At 36.0% G+C, this 25,175-nt stretch overlaps 1 protein-coding gene across 1 annotated transcript; it reads right to left on the reverse strand.

The window, feature by feature from the left end:
• Positions 1-1,552: 1,552 nt before the first annotated feature.
• On the reverse strand, positions 1,553-24,915 carry LOC148657194 (polyunsaturated fatty acid lipoxygenase ALOX8-like). The gene is made up of 17 exons (XM_088643114.1): positions 24,746-24,915; positions 23,670-23,850; positions 22,525-22,593; positions 21,210-21,242; positions 16,866-16,956; positions 16,117-16,155; positions 15,520-15,639; positions 14,702-14,802; positions 13,957-14,114; positions 13,394-13,534; positions 13,018-13,218; positions 11,563-11,649; positions 9,858-10,027; positions 6,491-6,606; positions 4,866-4,969; positions 4,140-4,307; positions 1,553-3,415 (listed from the first exon to the last, which is right to left on the reverse strand). The coding sequence occupies exons 1-17, from the start codon at positions 24,860-24,862 to the stop codon at positions 3,236-3,238; spliced, it is 2,076 nt and encodes a 691-aa protein (XP_088499240.1). The 5' UTR covers positions 24,863-24,915; the 3' UTR covers positions 1,553-3,235.
• Positions 24,916-25,175: the final 260 nt, after the last annotated feature.

Genomic DNA, 25,175 nt, shown 5'->3' on the forward strand with positions numbered 1-25,175 from the left:
GTTCATATCCTGCTAACCTTCCTAAGAAATTATGTTTTTCTTTTTCTATTTTACTTGGGTGTTTTTTATTTTGGGTTAGATTGAGTTTTATTATACTGGGCAATAACTACAAAATGGGCAGGGAAAGACCTGGAAAATTAACACAGTAAATATGCAGACTTCTCATGTGAGAATTCTTCAGGCTGCATTATTGCAAGCAGCAATGTCAATGCTATGTTGGGGTGTTGAGTGGCATTTGAGAGTTTGGGAGGATACAATTCCCAATTGTGCCCCAGGACAAAACTGTTATATTTCGATTAAGTACACCTTTACCTGACAGAAAAAAAAATTGTTTTGGGGCAGTGGTTTTAACTAATGGGGAAAAGCCCTTGGAACTTTAAAATTTGTACTGAACAATGTTTTAATCTCTTGTCCTAGAAGTGTTGGTATTGGGATTTTTTATGAAACAGTAAAGAAATGTATAAAAGAAGAGCAGTGTAAGAGCAGGTTTTACCAAGTCCCATGTCGGGTTGAGTTAATATCACAATACATTATGCATTTTTACACCGATGAGCCACTAACATGGGCTATTATTCAGGATCTTGAAGGTCCCCTATGTACTCCAGTTTATGCTACTTCTGAGCTTGAAATGGTTTGTAGAAAATCAATCTACATTCAAGCAAATAAGTTACAGGCACCAGTTTGTACCAGTAACTACTGTAAGCACCCAATTGGAACAAAAAAAGCAGACACAGGTGTCCTCCAGAAACAGGACTGAGAACCCTTGAATAATGCTTTGTTCATCCAATGCTGCAACCATCATAAAATGTCTCTAAATAGCAATTAAACTAGTTTCAGAGACAATCTCAGACTTCACTTGAGGTCAAAGAACATTTCCATGTATCCATCTACAGGTGCACAACTCCAGTCATAAAGAAGTCATGGTCAGAAGATTTCTTTTTTTTCTTCTACCTGATACCTTAATTACAGGGTTGAGCACATTATTTGCTTAATTGGACAAGCTGAAACATTTCTTTGTTGTAAGGTGCAGATTCTGAGAGACGTATAAAATCTGCTGCACAGTGACAAATGAGGACCAGAACTGAACAGCTCTGGCCTTAGCAGCTCTCCAGTGGGTGTGTGACCATAATGTAAAACCTAGTGCTCAATGGACATTATAAGATTACATTTCCCCTCAAAGCTGAGATGCCTTCTACTGGGTTTGTGGGATATCACAAGACAAATGTCACTTTTGTTTCATTTTCCTTACATGATGCTGTGATTTTCCATATGTCTGCAGTTTAAATGGCATTTTTGCATTAAATATTTTCACTTAGTTACTTTTGACCATCTGCACTACACCTGCAGACATCCACCCTAGTGTTTTCAGATAACATTTTTTCACCAGACTGGACATTCAACAGATTAAATGACCTCTTCTCCTGTTCCAGATGAACTCTTTCACTAATGTTGTGATTTAGTGTTTAAGCAACAATCAGATTCACTTGAGCATATTATAATCAGCTATGAATGATCAGACAATCAAAATTACTTTGAAATCATTTAATCAATATTCAAAATACTTGATTTATTTTCAAAACATATATGCAGAATGTAATTAATTTATTTTTTAGTTCATTATTAAACTGGAAAACATCAGTTACTGATAGTATTATAAGGAAAATTAAGCATGAAATAAAATTGTACTTAAAAGTCTATGGAACAAGTAATAGGTTTATTCCATGCTGAAAAAAAGAAAGAAAACACAATGTTTTAGCCGTGGAGCCTTCTTCAGCCTTCTTCAGGTGTCACGGCCACCTCCACGGCCGAAACGTTGTGTTTTCTCTTCAGCATGGAATAAACCTATTACTTGTTCCTTTGCAGCCTTCGTATGCTGATGCAGCTACCCACCTGAACTTAAAAGTCTATGTTTTGAAAATAAGTTATTAAGTGTTTAAACTAATAATACCCTATTTAAAAAGCTTTAAAACTTCAAATGAATGTGTATTTATAATAAAAGTGAAGAGAATATATAGGTTTTACATAATAAATTGTTCTATGTGTGGCCTATGAGTGCAGATAAGGCCATCATCGATTTACGATTTACAGGATGATAAAGAGCTTAAGTGTAAGACAAATAACCAATTAAAGTTAAAATTTCAGTAACAATTTTAAATTCTACACTGTAACTGGAATCCAGTGCAGTGTGGCTGACATGGAAGTCATATATGCTCTTTCTTTCTCATTTTCTTTTTTCACTAGCATCTGTGTGCTGCACAAGCTGTGAGGATGACAGGCAATTACAAGCATAAATATCACCATTACTGATGTACAATACAAGTACAGAAAAAACATACAAGATGAAGTGTCCCCAGTCCCTTAGTGTTTTCCAAACTATAACAGAAATAATCCCACATATGTATCACCTGTATTTTGCAATATAAGAAAACAAAATGTTTATTACAAGATCATCCACCACCAGAACAATTTTAAACAAAAAACAATAACCCTGATACTAAAACCAAATTTAAACAAAAACAAAATAAGAGCATTCTTCCCATTAAGTTTGGAATTACATGATTTCCAAAAATAAATATCTATAAGAGATATATTTTAACCACATAAAATGATTCTCAGTTGCAATATTAGATCTTATTAAAGTTAGTGTCTACAGAACTATTTATAGTGATCATCTTAATGGGCTCCCTGCAGCAATGTTCCACACCTGTAAAATCACAAGCAGCAAAAAACATTGAGTGCCAGAGATCTAACAATTTTAGGTAAAAAGCCATACACTTTGGACAGTCAAGGTAAACTGGACAGATGTCCACTGTTGTAGGGGGAAGTTAATTTAAAGCAGGGGGATTCCCTGAAAATAGTGACAAGTAGGTAGTCCCAGAAGAAACAACTGTACCTGCCTAGGGACAAAAGGGAAACAAAGGGAACAAAGAAGTTTGGAATAAGTGGTAAGACGCCTACTGACAGATTGTAGCCCAAACTGCAGGAAAGATAAAGGAACAAGATCCATCTCCACAGCTACCAAACCAAGCATGAGTAATAAGTTGAAACATGCTCTCCCGATGTTAGGAAGTGAATAAACCAGATCAGTTTAAATTAAAGGCAAAAGTACTATGCTGTGTTGACATACTATAGGATTCAAAGTCTGAGTATGTGTATTGGGAGGAAAATGGCACAATATCTGCTATTTGAAGGTGTTTTCTTGTGTGGTCTGTTTTTGTACATCATGCACCTTGTCTCAGATGGTGATACTGTTTTCTATTGAGGAAGGACTCAAGTACTCGTAAGGGAATTCTTGAGTCTTTGATCTCCTGTCGATGTAGTCCTCGATTTTCTTCAGTACTTCATTGAATTCTTCAATAGGACCTTTCATTTTTGGTTCATGTTTCACCTCATCAGAGTATTGCCCTAAAAGGTTCTGTAAATAGAAATATGTTATCTGTGAATTCTATCACTTACTTCTCAGAAGCACCAAGAGAATTCATGTGTAATAGCAAGGAGATTATAGAGGTGTATATAAATACATAAATAATATTTTTTTGTTATTTTAGAAAATAAAACATAATTCTCTGCACCGACTTAAAAAAAGAAAATAAGAAAAGCAAACCCAAATTTAATGTAACATGAAAAAACTACCCTGGCAAAGGCTTTTTTTTGTGCGTGATGACACCTTGACAGAGTTTAATAAATGGTAATGAAGTTGTGTGTGCTTCCTGGTTTTAACAAGAAAGTTGAAGGGTTATTCTTTGCATGTTTTAGCATCATTTCATTTTGTGCAATTTTCTAACAAGAAACCTCAGAATGTGTGTGGTGTTGGTGTGCTGTGAAGCCTTTGTCTCCTACAACTAGGAGTGAAAAACCTTTCAGTCCATAAATATGTTGTGAGTGTAATGTAACAAATAATATGCTTTTTCTTTTAACATGCCAGTCAAAGTAGTGTCAATTTAAGAACAAATTGTGCTCTGTTTAAACTTTAATAAGTAGCAGTAAGAAGAAAATATGATTTTAAAGCACCACAAACCTGTTTGAATAATAACATTATTCAAGACAGGAAGAAATACAGATGAAAATAAGTATTGGGTTAACATTTCCTGCTCAGTATGTTTGCATTTTCCATGCGGTATAGGTGTTTGTACACTCACTCTAGAGGGTGGCTGGCTGAGGAAATGGGCCACAGACATGGATTCCAGGGTTACGTTGATGTCTGGCAGAGTGTTCATGATGTACTCCTCAGTGACGTCCTTCTTCAACTTAGGAGGAGGCTGCCTCATTGTTGTTGGTCCATTGGGCATCCAGGCATAGGTGTCGTACTGTAGGCAAAATCAGTTTATAAATCATGTTAGGGAGAAAAATCAGAGCTGTCCTTTATCAGTTTTCATTAGATGAATTCCAAAGTCTTTTGTCAGATTCAAAGTAAGAGCCTGACCATTTTGGCTGATCGTTATACAATCATGCACTTTTATTCTTTCTTCTTAAAAGCAGTGGTCTTGTAAGCATGCACCTCCCTGCCTTTGTCTTGACATCCTTGCCTCTCTACTATTTTAAATGTATATATTTTAAAGGGTTATTGAATCATCACAGTGAACTGTAAATTTATCATTTTTACCCCCCTCCCTGTTATACAGTATATACAGCAATCCTAATTAGATGTTCCCTAAAGAATGATGACACCTCCCTGATCCCTTTTTCACTTATTCTCCATCCTTTAATGAAGAGTAGTGGAAACATATTGCAAATGATTCCAGTGTTGCTCTGTATTTCAAACTCAAAAGAGTTTACTTCAGTTATCCCACAGCAGGTAAATAAGTCTAAGATTATTTCTTGGAGATGAAGTTATACCTGAATGACCTCTGGAAGGGATACAGTACCTGGCCATTGTTAACTGCCGCGTGTAGGGCTGAGCAGGTGAACATGATTGTCGTGAGAAACTTTGCGGTATCTTCTCTGGTTTCTAGAGTGTTGGGCCAACCACCTAATCATTTTTAAAAAATTGAGAAAAATACTCTACATGAATAATCACAGTATATAATGTTTTCTTCCAGAGGTGTTCATAAGATAAAAAAACAGGTTTCCAAAAGCCAGATCAAAAATGTAGGTATTTAGTGAAACACACAGCAAGTTTCTGATTTTCCTTCTTGAAGGAATACCTGCTATGAAACCTTAGAAGATTTAGACTTCTCAAAAATGATTAGAGTAACTTAGTTATGTTTTCGTGGATGACAAAGTGATTATGTCTCTTATTTTTTTCACTGGTTAAAATAATTTAAAACAGTAAACAGATAGATACCAGACTCTGACATGGGACATCAATGCAGTAAAAACAGGGAATTTTTAAGATGGATACATGGGACATCAATGCAGTAAAAACAGGGAATTTTTAAGATGGATGGCAGTAAACTATTTGGTGAAAGCCAAATTTAGAATTAGTTATACTCTAGAATATTCTAGAAAAACACACATTTATATAGTAATGGACACAGAGCCAAGTCTTTCCAAATTAATCGTATTTTGCTGTGTGTTGGGCATGTCTTGATAGTGTGGGAGCTGGGCAGTTTAGTTACTGTGATGTGTTTTTTGAATTGTACTGTAGGTCTTGGGATAGTTTGGACATGGAGCAGTTACACAGTAATAACAAGGGAGAGGAAAACTTGGGAAGGTAGAAATCCCTGCTGGGATGATGAAGCACCCCCACGCTCAGCAAAGTCTCTGCCCCCAGAGTCATTATGGAAAAGAATGAGCCTTGGGGAGTTCAAGTCTGTAACCGAAAGTATTAGTTAATTGCTTGTCTCTTTCCTATGTATTTCATACTTTCCAATAAATCTGTTCAGCCTATGCATGTGTATGTGGTTTCATTAGATATATAGAGGTTGAGAGATGTCATGTAGGTATTTATTTGGCCTACTGCATAAATGTAGGCTTGGCTCTTGAGGAACAGGGTTGCCCTCCTCACTGTTCGTGTAATGACCTAAGCTTGAATCATTGATTTGATAAGAATAAGAATAAGAATAAACATTCTTCACATCCGAAGGACAGCACCCTGTTTTTACAGTACAGTGTCCCCATTACAATACTGGGCCATTAGGACCCACACAGACTGCAGGGTGAGTGCCCACTACTGGTCCCACTAAAATCTCTTCCTGCAGCAACCTTAGCTTTTCACCAGGAGGTCTTCCATTCAGGTACTGGTCAGGCTCACACCTGCTTAGGTTCAGATGGTTGCCAGTTGTGAGTAGTAGGGTGATATACTGTACATGTTGTCTAAAGCAGTAAGTGTATGACACTTACTGTAGTATTCCCTGACAAATAAGGGATGTACATTGATTATTCATAATAATTTAAATCCAATTTAGAAATATGGTGTTAGGACTTGATTTTATTTATAAATATCACACAAATCCTATTCTGATTCTGTTCCAAAAATTAACTATGCTACAAGTAATATGATTGCAAAAAACAGATGTTATACATTTTCTTTAAACAAAGCTCAGCATACCTTCGCACTGGGAAAATCCATTCAGATATAAGTGCTTGATAAAGCTCTGAAGCTCATAATCATTTTTAATGTCTGAGTCGTTTCTATAATAGTTGTTCACCACAGCGTCACAAAACCTACAACAAATGAGGAAAGCTTTATTTATTAGTCATGTTACTTTATTTATTAAAAATCAAACGAGCAAACACATTGCTTCAATGAAACAAAAAATCATCCTAACAGTTTTCATTTCTGTGAATAAAGAATTGCAATGGTATTTTTAATTTCGAGACTATAATAAATCAGAATAAGCAATAATGAGTGCATTTAAAACCACAATGAAACTAACAAGTACTGTACATGGTAAGGTGTACATACAACCTCACAAAACATCACAAAAAAGATTAAGTTTGCATAGCGCCATATCGCCGTGATTGTTTGCTATTGAGAACGAGGCAACAAAACTTTGGTGACATGAAAGTGGCCCTATTACACTGTAAATATGCTTTAGACAAAGTGAATTTTGCTGCAAAATTAATCTGATCCAGTCAGTTCATGATGTCCTACCTAGTCCATCAAACCTCTTCTTTTAGGGCAAAGGGCGATTCACCAGCATGCACTTTGTGCCAAGAACCAGGGACACTGGAGTACATTCTCAGCCCAAAAGCCCTTGGAGAAGGCCACTATAGATGGCACTACGACCAGGTGCAGAAGACCTTAGTGGACATTAGCAGGGGTATCAACATCAGCACCCAGTAAAACAGGCCATTGCGTTTGTCAGAACTGGTTAGCAGCCACAACCACAGTGCAAAGTATTAGCGGGTCTTGTGGCAACGGCGAGAGACTGGAAGCTGATGTTCAACCTGGGAAGGCAGCTTAAGTTCCCTGACACCATCATAGCTACCGCACTTAGGTCAGACATTGCACTGTTGTCTGAAGCATCTCAGCAGGTGTTCATGCTAGAGCTAACAGTTCACTGGGAGCCCAACGAAAGGAAGAGAGCCAAATATGAAGACCTGGTTAATCGGTGCCATTTGAATGGGTGGTGAGCATGACGCAAGCCCATCAAGGTGGGCTGCAGAGGATTTGCAGGTCAATCTCTCTGTAGAATCTGTGTTACGGTACCGGTTTCACATAATCTGGCCAAAGTCCCTTTAAGAAGGCGTAGACTTCGACCAGTCACTTAACCACTCACTTTACCTATTCACCACCACACCCACAGCTGTTGGATACTTTAGGGCTGTCTGCCCTAAACTCAGTGCTCAGTATTTGGTTTAATCTGGTGAGCTAACTACCTGCGTTCTTTGATTTCTGGATTTCTGCGCATTCCTCGACTTCGACTTCTGTATTGCGTCTTTGGTTTGTTGCCTAGTGCTTTACATGGTGATTGAACTTTGGTTTGTCTTTTTCCTCGACTTCTGGATTTGTTCACGAACTCGGAGTTCCTGATACTCGGCTATTGCTTTCTCTCAGTTACCTGCTTCCGAATAAGGTCCTTCTTTTACATAACAATAAGCTTGCAGATCTTTACAGCCTGTAGTCTTTCAGACATAATAGAGGAGAAAACCATCAAAATCACCATAGAGGCTGCAGAAAGAGTCCCAAGATGGCTGTGGATCAAGAGGAGTGTTCCATGAGTAACCCAGCCACCTGGAAAAAAGCAGGGGCTTAAAGGTGTCTGATCTTGAAAGAAAGATCCGAAACTCCCAGTGACCCCAGGTAACATCACCAAAATTGTGTCCAGGTGCATCAGAATTTTAAATACTTTCATGAAGCCATTACATACAAGTAGACTAACATCTAAGTACAAAAGTTTTGGAAAGGTGCTCTATCATTCACATTGGTGGTTATTTTATGGTAAATCACACCTAAAAGAAAAATTCTAGCAGGACTTATCTTTTTGGAGGACTTGCTGCGCCATAGCCTGTGCCGTCACCTGAACAGCTGATTTGAATAATCGTAATTGAATTTAATTCAACATATCGACATCAAAACGGTTTTGTAGACAAGTACTACTCACTTGTTACCTCAGCAACTCAACACAGTTAAGTAGACAAATACTACTTAGTTAACTCAACATACAGATCTTGGTTAAACATTTCTAGGGTGAAGTGTCTGGTGCACAATGTGTATTTATTAGATTGTGCACCACACTTAATCTCGTCCACAAACTTGTCGATGGCACCAACATCAATGCCAATGTTTATTATCCATTTCTTGGCTAGTTGACAATCCCTTGGAAAAGGAAACAGTTTGTTCTGTACAGTCAAATGCTTGACAGGGAGGCATGCTTTAAAATATATACAAGTTCAAAAAGACAAAAAAAGGAATAACATTGTACGGAGATGTTTCTCGTTCACTTACAGCGACTAGTGAACGGGGAGAATCACTTTTACATCACAATTAGTGCATACTCGAGAGATTTCTCATCTGCTAGTGACAACATGGCTACCACAAAGTCATGATTTTGCACTTAATTCAAAATTTGCAAAACTTTCCACTATCGTCAATTAATTTAGTTACCAGGATTTAATACCCAGTTTGAGAAACTGTTTTGAGGACTGCAGGTCCCCTTTAATTGCTACAGAAAATGTCTTGCAGCTTGTTTAAATCAAACAGACTGTAGATACGCAAGTGGTTATTTCAGTAAAGGACTCCAAACACTGACCTTCAGTCTGAAACAATAGTATGAGCCTACATCTGGTAGTCTAACTTGCCATGCAAAACTTGTGTATATTTGTGTGTATTAACTAAATGAGGCACCGCACCTGAATCATGATTGTGTTTTGGAGCTGGTTTGGATGCTAGGAAAAGCCTTACGTCGTAAGTTCACCCTCTGCTTAAAAGCTATCAGAATTTCTTTGTCTTTCTTAAATGCTTTTGTTCTACACTTGATTCACTTTAGAGGTTTGTGTTTTGCCAATAGTCTGATATGAAGGAAGTCAGGGCTCCTCTAGCATACAGCTGTGTTAAGGCAACATCCATTTATCCATTGTCTAACTGCTTCATCCAATACAGGGCTGCGGAGGAGCCAGAGGCTATCCCAGCAAGCAACGGGGGCAAGGCAGGATACACCTTGGATAAAACACCTGTCCATCGCAATCACAGGCCACACATGGAAACATCTACATGTACATTACATGCTCAGACCAGTGTAAATTTTCTCAGAAGCCAATTAACCTACCAGTATGTTTTGGGACTGTGGGAAGAAATTGGAGCACTCAGTGGAATTCTATGCAAACACAGGGTGAACATACAATCTATATGCAGATAGCACCACAAGAGTTGAACCCAGGGTCCCAATGCTGCAAGGTAGCAATGCTAACCACTGCACCACCATGATGCCCTCTTGGCAACATCTCAGTTCAAAAGAAGAAGAATGTCTTACTTATTTATTGCCGCCCAGATCATCAGCCCATCTTGTTTGTAGTAATAATTGCTCAAGTTCTCCACACCACGGTTTTTCAGGTCATCAGGCAGACAGAGGGACTGGTAGGTCAGCTGTTTGAAAGCCCTTTTTAAAATCTCCGACTGAGCACCTTTTCCAAGTCCTGTATTCTGTTAAAAGAGAAGTTGATATGTGAAGTTGGTAAGTGCAATCTAAAATAAAAGTATGAGTAACATTTTTTTATTGTCTTGCCATAGCTAGTACCATTTGAGGACTGCTGGTAGCTTGTATAGAATTTAAACTGAAGTGAATCTAGGTACAATGGGTAACACCTGGGTAGTGTTACCAGGTGGATGCTGCACATTGGTGGTGGTGGAGGGGAGTCCCCATTACCTGTAAAGTGCTTTGAGTGGAGTGTCCAGAAAAGTGCTATATAAGTTTAAGCAATTATTATTATTATTAATTAGTGTCAACATTTCCAGCTTCAAAGCAAGGGGATGTTTGTTGAGATACAATGGTCCCAGATTCAGTGATCAAAGGGAGATGGGTTCCCATTCATTTTGTAGCTTTTCTGAGAAAGAGGTTGTATTAATTTAATTTAGAAGCCAGCCTTCTCTTATTTTGGCAATAATATGTGCTATTTAAAAGTTGAATACTTGGCAACAGTGGGTTTTTTCTGGGTGGTTAGGACGTTAGGCCTCTGGGATACCTTACTTGCAAATGTATACATAGTGTAAATTGTGTGTTGTAGTTCAATGTGAATATTGTCATTCTTAAGAAATATTTGTTAAACCCATTGTGCCTGAATTATCTCATGTGCCTCTAACTACACCAACCATTTAAATTTTTGGCAAAATCTTTACTAGTTGGGGGTTATGATTATGGATTAATCCACTCGGTTATTCCTGATATTTAACTAGTTTTGTAATCATTTGTAACCATTTGCAACAATACTAAAAGCAAAAGTGTAGTTTATACTAAGGTGAAAAAATATGTATTTGATTATCTTGCACATTTGTTAGAATGTCAAGGAACTCAAGGATCAGTGTAAACAAATGGCTAGAAGAGAGTTGTGGGTTCAAGTGCTCACTGTAGACAGACATCTATATCTTTGGTCAAGGCAATTTATTCTGAAAATGCAGGTAACCTGGAATAGGCTGAATGAATACTATCTGTGGTATCTGTGATTATTGCTGAAGTGTTGATGCGATTGCAACCTGTTAATCCTGTAGCATTCAAACGAAGAGTTATATTTTTTTTGTCTCCTTCTTTATTTTAGGTTATCAAATATTTATGTAATCTCAGCAATCTAGTACTTGTGTTTCATAAAAGCCTGAAGACTCTGACTGAGATCTAGAAATTGAATTGGATGTCCTTGATATACAGTATAAGTACTAGAGATGTTCTGTCCAGGTCCTGGAGGGCTGCAGTCCACCAGTTTTCATAGGTAAGTCACATGCCTCAGTGAAGACCTGGAAACATTGATACTAGTGTCCATTAAAGTTAGTAATTGATTCGATTAAATTATTAAGGATCCAGGGTTTAATAAATATCAGAAGACAGTGTAGCCCTCCAGAACCAGGACTAAATATTAGTAATATACTGTATGACTACCTAGTCATTCAGAACCCATCGCAAACATCCTAACTCAAGCAGAAGTTTTTCAGATGAAAGTATAAGCCAAAACCAAGCATCATTGACAGACCTGAGTGAAGAATCCTCCCTCATTGACAAGAATGTTTCTGGCAATTACATTAATTGGGAGGGTAAACCTTCCACTTTCAGAGACAAGCTGAAAATCAAACATACAAAGGTTGTTTAGAATTACTGGTTGTTTAGATGGAATTTAGAATTCCATCTTGGCGTGAGGAGGCTGAGATTCAACCACATTGTGAGATGAACCTTGGCATTTATGCTTAATTACAGGATGAAGAAACAACTACTAACTGTGTGGCTGCTTAGCTGAAACAAAAAGGATATATTTAAAATATGGACAGTATATTATATTGCCTTCCAAGGTACAGAAAGAATGAGTATCTGGAAAACCTGGGCAATATCAGTTTCAGTAAGTATATTTTTAATTTTCTGTGTATAGAGAAATATATAGTTCACAATAAACATCATATAGCTCTACCCATACTTTAATAGCCCCCCTTTTTTTGTTTTCAACCTTTTGACTTTCTTGAGCTCCACATACAAATGGAAACTATGGGAAAGTGAATTTAAAGGTGAGGAGGAAATTCTGTACATAAAGGTTTGTGGAAGTATGAGACAAGGTGCCAAACCATGTTGAAACCAAAAATACAAAGCAGGCCATATGAGCTGAAAGGTCTTGTACTGTATGTTCTTATACAGTATGTGTGACAGAGCTGAGATATATGCTGAGACTCTGTTAGTCACCACTAGAGGGCCCAGGAAGACAAGGAATGACTCTCTCTTCCCTTCTCTCTCTTTCCTGACAGCCGTGTGAACACGCATAATAGCCTCATCAACAACACCTGTTATCTAATTGGAGACAACCATATTAGATACTTACGGCTGTCTTTAAACAAGAGACTCAAATTTTCAGCCTTAACGCTTGCCATTAAATTCAAGAATACCAACAGCTCGATTCCCTGCCAGCGTTCTGTGTCCCCCAAAAGTATTGAATATAAAGCAGACAGAGCATGCAGAAGAACAGTCCATGCACTGTCACATTTCTAGCATTACTGCATGTATAACTGATATTTTGGAAAGTAGTTTGTGTAAAGGGTTTAGAATGCCTGTGAAGTATCTTTGATCCAGTACACAACATAAAAGCGATATAAATCATCCATCCATTTAACAGTGGGAGGTGGACCCTAACTCAACAAGTGACAGGTGCAAAGCAGGATACACCCTGAAAGAGATGCCAATCCATCACAAGGCACACAGACACAAATGCACACTCATAGCAAAGACAATTATTCCACAAGCCAATTAAGCTACCAGTATGTTTTTGGACAGTGGGAGGAAATCAGAGCACCTGGTGGAAACTAAGACAAATACAGGGAGAGCATACAACCTCCAGCATTGCCAGGCAGCAATCCTAACCACTGCACCACTGTGCAGCCCTGGTGTACCTGTATGTCAGTAAAGCTAAAATCCAAAAATGCTGAGAGAAATCAGAGGCTTTACTTACCCTCAGTAATGGGTGTTTTCTAGACATGGAAGTATAAATTGCAATGAAGAGGGCTTCCCCGACCAGATGAGATTGTAAGAGGTGTGAAGACAGTTCATGAATATAGAAATCTGCATTTCGGACCCAGATCTTCGCCAGGAGCCAGGCATTTCCATCACAGGGAGTGTAAATTGGCTCATCATCTGCTGGTTTCTGTGTCAGCTAAGAATTTTTTTGCACATTTAAAAATAAATTCTAAGCATATATTGACATATGCTTCTTACATTTTACACATGACGTTGCTGACTGAAAAAAATGTATTATTGTTATTCCAAGAATAACGTGTGAACACTTTAAACTTAGACTCTTTATCCCCATAGCAGGCAGTATTGTTTACCTGTATAGCAATGGGCATCAGTGTATTGTCTTCTTCCTTCAAAAGAACGATTGGAGCTGCCAGGAACTGCTGGTGCCCACTGATTACATTTTCTCTGATTCCATCCAGCAGCTCATAGTCAACCACATAGATGATTCCTTCCTGTGACAGGGGAAAAAAAACCCAATGAACTCAAAAGGCTGATCAAAAAGCTAAATAATGTGTGAAGGGTTAAATAAAGCTCTGCCTCCGGAAGGAGTGGTGACCTCTGACCTCTCTCCACTTGAGTGGTCATCTCCAACATGGCCTGTGAACATTAGTCCATGTGCCAACAAAAGATAATGGAGAGGATTGAGAGACAGAAGAACTAAATTCCTTCATTTTCCCTATAGATACAAAAAAACTAACTGCCAACCCTGTAGTATGCCAAAGTTTTAAGGCCATTGGAAGAAGTGGTCTTGGACTGTATGTCATTAACACAATTACAGTGTCATGTGGCTATTTTTTCCTACATGGAATTCAAACTTTAGTTCTTAAAACAGTAATAGATTTAAGGATTTAAGGAAAGCAGAAAATGTACTTACCATTATGCTTGCCTCTATATCAGGATAGAACATCTTTAGCTTCTTAATTGGGATCTTCTGTTTGTCCTCAGTATATTTTTTAATTAATAATGGATTACAGCCGTTGAGAAACTGACTACCAAAAAAGGCATCATCCTTCCAGTTTTTGGAAATGTACTCTACATCAAGCAAATGCAAAGCCAAATTTTTTAAATTATGAATTCTATTTATTAAAATACATTTAGTAAGTTAAATCTATTTGAAATTTGAATAATAAAAAAAATATTTAAAAAAAGGTTCGAAATTTTAATTGAAAATAATTGTATTTTTCATAAATGTGTCAGTAAAAGAATGAGAAATAAACATAATACTTGAGTAAAAATTAATTTTCTTTTTTGTGATTCTGGGGGTTTAACTCTGGCTCACGGTTCTAACTATTGAGGCTCTAGAGATCTCCATGGACATATGCTGTTTTAATGGATCTCTGGCCAAAATCAAAATGGTGATGTCAATTTGAAACCAAGAAATCAGCTTTAGTCCTTTTTACAGAGTTATGACCAAGTCTTAGAACGCCTACAGTAAAATCTGCAGGGGCAAGGCTTGGCTTTGCAAACTAAGTTGCTGCACTTTTGTCCCCTTCAATTTTTAAGGATGCTGCTAAATACCTTTTCTGAACAACATACATGTAAGACTGTCATCAAATTCAGACATCCATACAACAATCTGCTCTACTCCTGAATTTCATGCATTTTGCCCAGAGACTAACCTGCTTTTTTACTTGGAAACAAAAATACCCTTCTGATGTCTTCTATTGTTCTCCATCGGTGGCCCATATTCCAAAATTGACGTACATTCCTCTGTATTTTTCTATTTAAAAAGACAAATATTTATCCATACATTATTAAATTATTACATGTTGGTTGCAAAGTCGAATCAGTTCAATGAAATGAATTAATAGGCTACAGAGTTAAGTTAAATTATATGATACAAACTTCATAGTTTAAATTACAGTAATATTAAATTAAAACATTAGCCAGATAAGGTCAGAGGTCAGTTCAGATAAGATGAAGGGCTTACAAAAATTTTTTTGACTTCATTAATTTACCCTTATAAATGCAGCTTTAGTTGCAAGTCAGGTAAACTAGTAATGTACAGTATATAAGCTTCAGAAACGTATACTGTAGCTATCATGCTACAATACCTCCAAAGAATTGTAAATTGTGTTAACGTTTGGAGGCATTTTGTTGAGTCATAATTACATTCCCTCTTGTGGGGGAAAACCCAATTAAAGTACCAGAATAACGACTGCAGGAAGTTAATATTTTTCATATGGAATCTCGATGCTTCACACAAAGCCAAAATCTAAAATATGTTAAACTCTTTTAGTATATTTTTTTAACTTAAAATATAGCATATGACCATTTCATTACGATAAAATAATAGAAAATAAGTACAAACAGGATATTAACCTAATCTGGCATTTCTATAAAATAATCAGAAGTGTAAAATGTAATAAAATGATCCTGCAGTGTATCCTCATGTTTTTAATTATTATGTGGTAATGGATTAGATATTTTTACTTACATTATAACTAGATAGTAAATCAATGTCAGAAGTTTAGGAGCATCAAACCACAGTTCACTTGGCAATTTGAAAATACTTCCAGCCTCTGCGAACCTTGGAAGTCCATTCACAATTTTTGTGCTGAGAAAACAAAAACAGCAATATTTGTGTAAGAGACGTTTTGTTGTTTTTGAAACGTTTTTTGTGTGAAAAAGCTTTATTTTTAACCCCTCACATTAGCCTACCTCTGAACTTTGACAATATATAGTCAAACTTCTTAAATATACTAGTACTGTACAAAGCTAAAAAAATATCTGGGGCTTCTTAGCAGCTGACCTGGGAACGGCTTATGTCCACAGTATGTGTTGATTCTCGCATGTCTTCCACTCACTTGTAAATTTTCTTATGTTTATTATGAAAAATTACATAAATAATACAACCCACTTATCATCTAAGGTCTACATCCCTGGTACATGCTGTGTTTCTACTATCTAGAAACAAAAACAAGCCTCTAGCAAATAGTTAGCTGACATTAATTGGATCTTAATAATTAGCAACTAGAGAGTAGGTTGAAGTGTTGATTTATTTAGTGTGGATACCAACTGAACAATCACTTACTCAAGAGGAGTCTCATCTCTGAAAACTATAAAAAGTTTCCTGGAAGAAGAATATAATAGCAGATCTTAGAACAGCTTGAGCACAAAAACACACAGGAGTATTACAGTATGTTGGGAACTGCTACCCTTCAAATTAACATTTTAAATTAAAAATGTTCATAAGCCTTTTTGTCAAATAATAACAAAACAAGTAGAATTCCAGAAAACTGCAAAACAGTACTGTAAGTCATGTGTTTGTTTTACGTCTTCAATCAATAAACTAAGATCATTGCCAAATAATCTGCTCTAGACTTTACAAATATAAACTGGGCTTTGAAATGTAAACTGGAATTATAAGGTAAATTTGTACTACATCAGATATTCATTGAAATACTAGATATTCAGTTTAATATAATAGTGTTGTAATTACATAATACAAGATTGAAATACCACCAGATATTCAATTAAAAAAGGTCGTTACATAGAAACCTTTGAAAACCAAAATGATGGAAGATAATTTCTTGAAACTTTCTGAAACCCTTATACTTCTGTGAACACTGTCATCCTTATAAGCTATTTTTATTGCAACTTCTGTTCTAATTAAGATTATATTAAGAAATATTTTGTGATAATTTATTGAAATAAACTGAAGAGTATATGTATGTGTGAATCAAATCTAATTATTTTTTTGAGCTACAAAAACAGACTAAATATGAGCTTTCAAAATAATTTGGAAAAATCTCTAAAACAAAGGAAATAAGTTTTACTTACAGTGAGAATGACAAAGCTTTTACTAAGAATGATGTTCCTAGTAAAAAGTTAGGTTCCTTTGGCTTTTCAGTGGGAACTTCACCAGATAAAGCTGTTAGGATGTGAATTTAAAATGTTATTGCCTGAGATACTGTAAAACTAAACAGCAGAACACAGAGATGTTAAAAATATTACAAATAAGAAGGGCTACCCTGCCTAGCTTGCTCATTTGATCCATCAGTTCCTTGATGAATTTGGGGTCCAACTTCATCACATGATTAGGCTACTTGACCCAGACCCCCTCAACTTTATACATAAAGAAATGTAACCTGATCTCATTCATACTGTATGTGCACTTACTCTCTCTGAATCTCCTAACTAACTGATCCAGAAGTTTGTCCTCTGGATACATTCATTTAGGTTTCTTTTAAATTGTAATTAATAAGTATGATGTTGTTTTGGTGTTATGTGTTGCGTGGATAAAAAAGATTTTCCTTTAAATTTTGGAGGGTCAGTTGCAACAAGGTGTTGAGAACACGAACAAAACTGCAGGTTGTAGGGATCCCAAGAAATAAACTTGGGATCCTCATCTTACATGAGAGTAGCTATTATTCTGGGTTAATTGAGACTGGGAAGAAGTTTAACACACATTCAGATCTAGCTTAATGAAACCCTTTTAGTTGGATTTACAGTATACTATTCAGTTCAAAGTCAGACTTAAACTCACAAAACATGATTAAATTCAATTCAGATAGGCACCTCTGTAATTTAAGTTTAATATTGTTAACAATATAAAAAAATGTATACTTGTCTTTTGCACACTTAAGTTTAGCTGTTTGTAAGAAAAATTGTAAAGACAGACTATTACCTTGTTCTTTGACTGTAACTCTTTGTTATTATTTGTATTTGCTATTTGCCATTAAGTAAAGAAATGTTTGTTCTTGTTTATGTATGCCCAGACAAGCACATTGTTTTTCTTTTTGAACATTGTGTCCCGTATGTCTAAAAACTTGTGATAGCACAGCGTAGAAATGTTTATTAAATTGGAATTCAATGGAATTAATATATTTTAAGATTTTGGTTGTGGAATAAATGCTGATTTCTTATTTAGTTATGTGTTTTTGTACATTTTCTGTGAAAATAGGGTATTAAGCAAGCAAGTAACTTAAAAAAATATAGTAACAGTAACTTACTCTGTCTATAGGACTGCGAAAAAGAAAATGGAAAGCAATATTGCAGGAGAACCAAAAACAATATATATCATTTTAAACAACTTATTATTTCTTGTGGATTTTTACAAGGGTTCAATAACAAGGCCCATATCATAGAAAGAAACCCATCATTACTGGGTAAAAATGAACACTGAAGGTCTACAGGAGCTAGGGCAGCCTAATCAATTGTCGGGATGTGATAGCTGATTCCCCATCATATTTAAGAGGTGAATATTTCTTTTAAAAAAATTTTTAAAACTAAGTGAAAACAAATCATATTAACAATGTACATTTTGACTTTTTTTGTTCCAGCCATATGGATTAAAAAGAAAGAAATGTCTTATGTTGCTGTTCGATTTCTTGTGGCTTGGGTTGAAAGTGCTGGTCATTGCTCTTCACTGTTCAGAAAAAAAATAAAGGCCTTTTTCTAATCAGGTGAACAACTATTAAGTTATAGTAAAAATGACAATCGGAAATACTGTCTAAAACCTTTGTAAAGAGACGGGTAACGGTTTATTGTAAGGGACCGTTATTTAAGAAAAGTAAAAGCACTGTCATGAAACTCTTCCCATTTTACTGGAAAGGATAACATAGGAAGAACTCTGGATTCTGAGTGCGGAGCCACTTCCAGTGATCTAATGTGAACGGTAATATAGCAGAGGGACGATACTTTTATTTATCTCATGATAATTGCTTGATTATAAGAACTATTGATATAGAAATGGTGTGTACAGGTGGGGGGAAGGACTAAACACAGACGCAATATCAAGGGACTTACAGTAGATCATAGATTGGACAAATACTAAGATAAAGATGGACCATTTTTAATCATGCTGCAGGTGAACAAATATGAAGCTATAATAAAGATGACAGTAGGAAAAACTGTAAATGGCATCCTTAAATATTTTGAGGTGATGGGTAATGGTTTATATTAAGTCACCACATAACATTCTTTTGTATTACTTTATCTACTGTATATACTGTATAACCTTATACAAATAAACATCCTGTGCTCAGCTTGCCTAAGCTTTAAAATGTGTATTGACTTCTTGTATTTGCTGTAGAATCAAATCAACCATAGACTCAGAAGTGTGTAATTTCCTTAATTACTAGTCTTTTCACATACCCCAGCTTGCTCTCCAGGTGACACAGAGACAGGGAGAGAAGCTTGGGGTCAGAGCACAGGGTCAGCCACTTATACAGCACCCCTGGAGCAGCTGCTCATGGGCCCCAACAGAGTAGGATTCCTCTGCCAGCCATGGGATTTGAACCAGCAACCTTCCAGCCACAGGCACAGATCCTTAGCCACAGTGCCACCACTCCACCCTTTGACAAGTATTTTGGCTTCTGGTGTCAAGATGTAATTGCACATTTTTAGCATTTTTTATTAAAATCCATTGGGTGTGCCGTAAACAGAATCCTTCAAATATTTAGCTTTTTATTTACAGTGTAAGGAACTCTAAACTACAAACTGAAACAAAACTAAAAAAACCTTTGCATCCTGCCTTCTGACCAGTTTTTAAAAAGTTGTTAGAAGATAATTGGTCAGATGACTGAGGGATGCAGCTCATTCCCAACAGTTTTATGGGAAATGTCGTCCAGACAAGGGCATTTTGTCTGAAGCTGCTGCCTTATTACAACTTTAATATTAATTTTAAATTTCTGACTTAAGATGTGTGTGCATATTACTTCACTTTGTATTTATGTACAGTATAGCTTGATCATGACCTTACTTAATTTTTAAAACATAATTAGAATAAGAACAGTAAATGAAATATGCACGTGTTAACAGTGTAATATATGACTTTAATAATTTTTCTTCTTTAAAAAGTGACTGCTAATTATCTACTAGTTACTTACCAAGAAAAATAAAAGAAATTCTTATGGCGATCTTATAAAAGCTGTAAACAAAGCAGAGACTACAGTATGTGCTGTCGAATTGGAGAGTTCTAGCTTTTCCTGATCTTTTCAGAGCTGTGTGCAAAACTGCCCATCCCTGCTGATAAATGACAAAACTGCTGCAACCACAACAAAACTCAGCAAGCATTCAATGACACTGAAACTGAAACAATACTTCTTTGGATTCTTTTAATATTTGGAAACTTACAGTAAGTCACAATACTTTGGCTTGAAAAGTATTGCAGTAGCAGCTACTAGAGTCCACCAAAAGTTCCTTTTCTCTTGTAATTGGGATACTGTACCTGCTTGGAAATTTGTTAATTTGTACTTTAATGTTAGTGTTCCTAAAATTTAACGATGATTTCAGAAGTGGTGACCTAGTCTTAAAAGATGCTTGCACTGTTATGAAAGTTTGATTGCAGAAAAGACTGTTGAGGGGTTTGATTACAGAGAGAAGCTTATTTTAAGAATCTTCTTGTTGGAAAATCTGCTTGAAAATCTGCACGCTTCTACAGTTGCCAAAATGACTTTTTGTGTGTAGATCTCTAGCACTGCCCTAGCCAAGGGTGAGTTCGTACCAACAATGACAATGACTGCTGCAACAGTTTAGATATATTAGTGCTTTGTTGTCCTAATAACTGAACTAATAACTCATGTTCTCAATATGTATATTGAAGTGCAAGGTCTAAGGCTCTTTCCATTAGCTATATAATGTAAATCAGTGTGTCCCCACCGTTGATCCCCCAATCCAGTTAGTTTTGTAGGTCAGGCGATTTTAAAGATTACAGAAACACCTGTAAACTGTTGATAAATGAAGCAAGTAATCTGCTAAATTAAGAGCACTCTTACAATTGCCGACTAGCTTTTTAGTCCTAAAAGATCTGTAAGTTAACGAATATCCTGTTTAACTGATCGGAGTGCAATTGTGCCATATATATATATATCAAAATAAAATTAATGGTGACATACAAAACCTGCTGGATTAACATTCTCCAGGACCAAGGCTGAAGTTTCTTTATATAAATGCTTTCTATGGGCAGTGAACTCACATGCTATGGTATAAAATTTACTGTCAACCTTTCCCACATACAGTTGAAGTTATCTCAGCAGAACCTCCAGGAAGAAGTGTGACAACTCTGATACCACGTGCCTCTCTAAGTTCTATGTATGTAGTTCACTGATAAATGGACACAACTTTATCCCGGTTACAGAAGTTCACTCCATAAGAATGTAGTGAATGTCATGAAAACTTTACCTGTTTGCTCAAGCTGTCTCCAACCCAACGTCACTAGGAATAAAAAAAAGAAACGTGATATTGAAAACATTAAATCGTATTAAATTATATTTAAATAAGGTAAAAGAACAGTCATGATACTCTTCCCCTTTGAACTCTTGCCCTTAGAATTCTGGGTTCTGTGTGCAGAGCTACTTCCAGTCAACTAACACATACAGTCATATAGTAGTAGGAGGATGAAAGTGAAAGTATTCAAGTAATGATAATTGCTTTTTACAAGCAACTTTTGACTTAATTTTTTTTTCTCAGAGAGGAAGTGAATACCATGCATTGGAAAGGCCGATTCTCTGAGATGCGTTAATGCAACAAATAAGTATTGGAACTAATAACATTTCAGCTTTTCTATCTTTTTAAAGTCTCTTGGTATACAATGATTTAAATAATAAATATGCAATCTGTAAGGAGATCTTTATGTGACCAAAGAAATCGCAAAAAATACAAAGTATTGACACGTTACTGTATGTAGGACATTATGTACAATATCTGGATTTTCCGAAAGCTTCCAGCTTTTTCCCAGGAATGATTTACGATGGCGTGTGGATTTAGAATCAAAATGTAAGATTCAGGCTAATTACACATTTTTCAGGTTTTTAAAAGCTTATGTTGAAAGAATTTAGGATAAAAACAGTAGGTGGTCCTGAGGAGCAGAGAAGCGAGTGCAGGAATGACTGGGCTCTTAGTTTGCCAGCTAAACAGTGCCTTGTGTGCTTTACCAGATAACTATGATGTTGCAAAGACTGATACAACTTTTTTTTACTTCTCTAGGGTTTTATTATTACGTTATATTAGTACAGTAAAGCCTAACTGTCTGGCACGGCTGTAGGTTAGGATAATGGATAGAAATAAACTGATTTAATTTTGGCTTGGGGATGAATTATTAGGGCATTGTAGCTACTGTACTCTTGAACTACTAGTTAGGACTGCACCTCTCTTTCACTGTTAGTGCCACCTGTCCTTGGGAAGGACAGAGTTAGAAAATGTTATTTCGTGCTCATTAATTAAAAAACCAGAGTGAACGATTTTGTTAATTTGTGCACACGAATTGTAAATCGTTCCCTTAATATAAGTATTTTTTCTTACTGATGGTCCCTCCCTGGCTCCGTGAAACTTTCTCTCAGATTGTGGTGGAAATATAAATGTTCAGCAAATTGTGCAATGGGGGGCAAAACTCCTGTTAATATCCTGATAGTCTGTCCTTTTATTGAAACAGGCTGTCAGTATTGAGTTACCTTATTGCATACAATAATTATTAATTGCACATTGAAACTTAACTTACCTGAATAATTTTTTCTGTCTTTCAAATCTTTCTTTCTCTCTTCCGAAAGGTCCTCACACGGCAATTTGCCTAACATCACAAAACAAAAGGTATTATATTGTAGCTGTTATGTTATTGCGCTAATTGTTTTTGTAGTTAATGATAGATACAACAGGATGGCTAAATCAGTATTTTTCTTACATCACTTTCACAAAAAGGAGTCTACAGTATATGAACCATTTGCTGACAATGCGCTTTGAAAAATGGGCAAGATCTAGAACATCTAAAATAATATTTCTTACTTATCCAATAATTAGTAAAATATAATACAGAAATTAACCTGAAAGAGGGAATGCAAAGCTTAAATTAATATAATTTTAAACTAGAAGCCCACATTTCCTTTGGTAAGATAAAAAATAAATACAGACATCTCCCAAGCTAAGAACATAATTTGTTCCATTAATACTGTCCGTTAAGCTTACACTTGTAAAGATAAAATCAGACTAAAATAAGATTATATTTTAATTCAGAGGGAGCAAGCTAGTTTTCATAACTCCCAAAAAGAGTCACTGTATGCCTGTCTGTCTTGAAGCTGCCTTGCCACAAAAATAAGAGAGTATCAGACATATGAGAGAATATAAAAACTTCCCATCATTAGTAATCAAGCAATATATGTACAGTAACAGTTTACTTTGAGAAAACCTTAATTAATTATTGTAAAACGTAAAAGAATAAATAAACAAAATCCAAATATAACGTTTCTGAGATGCTTAGACATTTGCCAGGGCACTGAAGTGTATTCTTCTACGTACATTCTGTTCTACCTCTTACCTAGAAAGATCCTCACTAATTAAGTTATCTTGTTTGTTATAGAGGAAACATTTGTTTTTTTAAAAATTGGTATAAATTTGCACATTTGATTGTAGTGAAAATTAATTAATGTGTTGTTTATAAATTGAGGGATGCCTTTTCAGTATTTCAATTTACAAAACAAAAGTGAAAATGAAAATCTGACAATAATTGGATAATACTGAAATTATTGTAAAATTGAAATTTCACAAAACAAAAAAAGTGGATAATCACTATGTGTTCCAGAGCCTTTTCTGTCCGGTTTATATACTCAGCAGATACCAGTATTTCTGTGATGCAAAAGGCTTTCTTCTCACCTGAATTTTCCTTAATGGTGGTCAGTCCAGCAGAAATATTTCTGAAGATGGGAAAATAGTATGTGTTCTCATCAGGACTGGTGGCTGTCACATACCGACAGTACCATTTACTGAAAGTACGCAAAAGGGAGGTTTCTCTTCGTATAAGAATTTCTTCAGGCTTATTCTCAAAGTCAATAATCTTGAAAAAAAAAAAGATGGCGCACTATATCAGCATTTTAGCAAATAAGCAATTGATATCAAATCAAAGTTTATTTATCAAATGCACAACAATACAGCGTGCAGCAGTAGTTGCTGGCAATGAAATGTCTTTGGAGCTCGCAGGACGGCAGCCTTCCCTGTCCATGCCCTCTTAAAAAGATGTACTGTTGAATAACTATACAACACAAGATATGCCTTATTTTGTGCACTTACTGTAGTTTTGTATGATGAGATTTATGATAGAGAAATTTAAGTCAGGGCTTTAGTACAAGCTAGAAGGTAAAAGGAAAAATGAACATCCAGACTGACAGCCAACACTGGCCGAACAAGAGCAAGTGTCTGATACCCAGAAGGAATGTCTTCATTACTTCAAAATACACATATTTAGCACAAACTGACTTTGGGTTTAGATTCATAGTAGGTATATCCTTTTCAGGTTTTAAAAGCTTTAGGACAATAAAAAATAGATTGTTTAAGATCACCCATTATTGTGCTACAGGTATGAACTACCACACAACACACACACTCAAAGATATTGAAGTGTGCTGCTTGCTTAGAGGAAAAGTATGGTTATGGTAGTTAATTTCACTATCAATAATTTAAAAGCAGAATATAGCATCTTTTAACACTGTTCTTACACCAGACTAAGACAAATACAGGTTCTGAGGTTGTGTGCAAATTCAAATTTGATAATCATGTTCTCCTGACAGTAGAAAAACAATAGGATTAAAGCTGATATTCTAACACTGATAAAGAAAATATTCTTCATGAGCCCAGACCATCTGCGTTTCATCTCTCTTAAACTCTCAGGTACTGCCCTCAGCTAGTTATCTATTCAACTGTACACCCAACTTTTTTATTGGTTAAATACTTACAGTATCACCTTCTTTTGCAATCGCTGTCTCTTGAGATTTTATGTTTCCAGTTGACAAAATGACCCAGATTTTGTCAGATGAGGGATCTGCTTCCACTTTGATGATGTATCTAGTCATGTCTTGAGCATGAACTTTGTTTAAACTGAGATGAGAGAGCAGTGCAGCACACACCTGTGACCACCTTTTATACTGTCTCGCAAGTATGCTTATGACATTTTTCTCAGTTACCTTGTTGCCCAGCATTTTTTAGCTGTTTTCTATAGATTGTGTCTCGTTAATACGATTGAACTATCCGTTTCGTTCTTCTCAAAAGAAACATACATTCTTACGTATGAAAAACATCTAGAAAGTCCTGTTTTCTGTTTGCACGAGTCAATCACTAAGATCATGTTTTGCAGAAACAACAATTATTAATCCAATGTCAATTTAC

The sequence above is a fragment of the Lepisosteus platostomus genome, chromosome 8 (genome assembly GCF_059453375.1).
Source record: "Lepisosteus platostomus isolate fLepPlt1 chromosome 8, fLepPlt1.hap1, whole genome shotgun sequence".
Classification (NCBI taxonomy): Eukaryota; Metazoa; Chordata; class Actinopteri; order Semionotiformes; family Lepisosteidae; genus Lepisosteus; species Lepisosteus platostomus.

What these genes read in the sequence shown, in the direction of transcription:
- LOC148657194 (XM_088643114.1), bottom strand. Translation starts at nt 24,862, where the DNA reads ATGACTAGATACATCATCAAAGTGGAAGCAGATCCCTCATCTGACAAA. An exon ending in GAGACAGCTTGAGCAAACAG is followed by an intron (nt 16,957 to 21,209) that starts GTAAAGTTTTCA and finishes ACATCCTAACAG; the next exon opens with CTTTATCTGGTGAAGTTCCC. An exon ending in ATCTGGGCGGCAATAAATAA is followed by an intron (nt 6,607 to 9,857) that starts GTAAGACATTCT and finishes CATTTGTTGTAG; the next exon opens with GTTTTGTGACGCTGTGGTGA.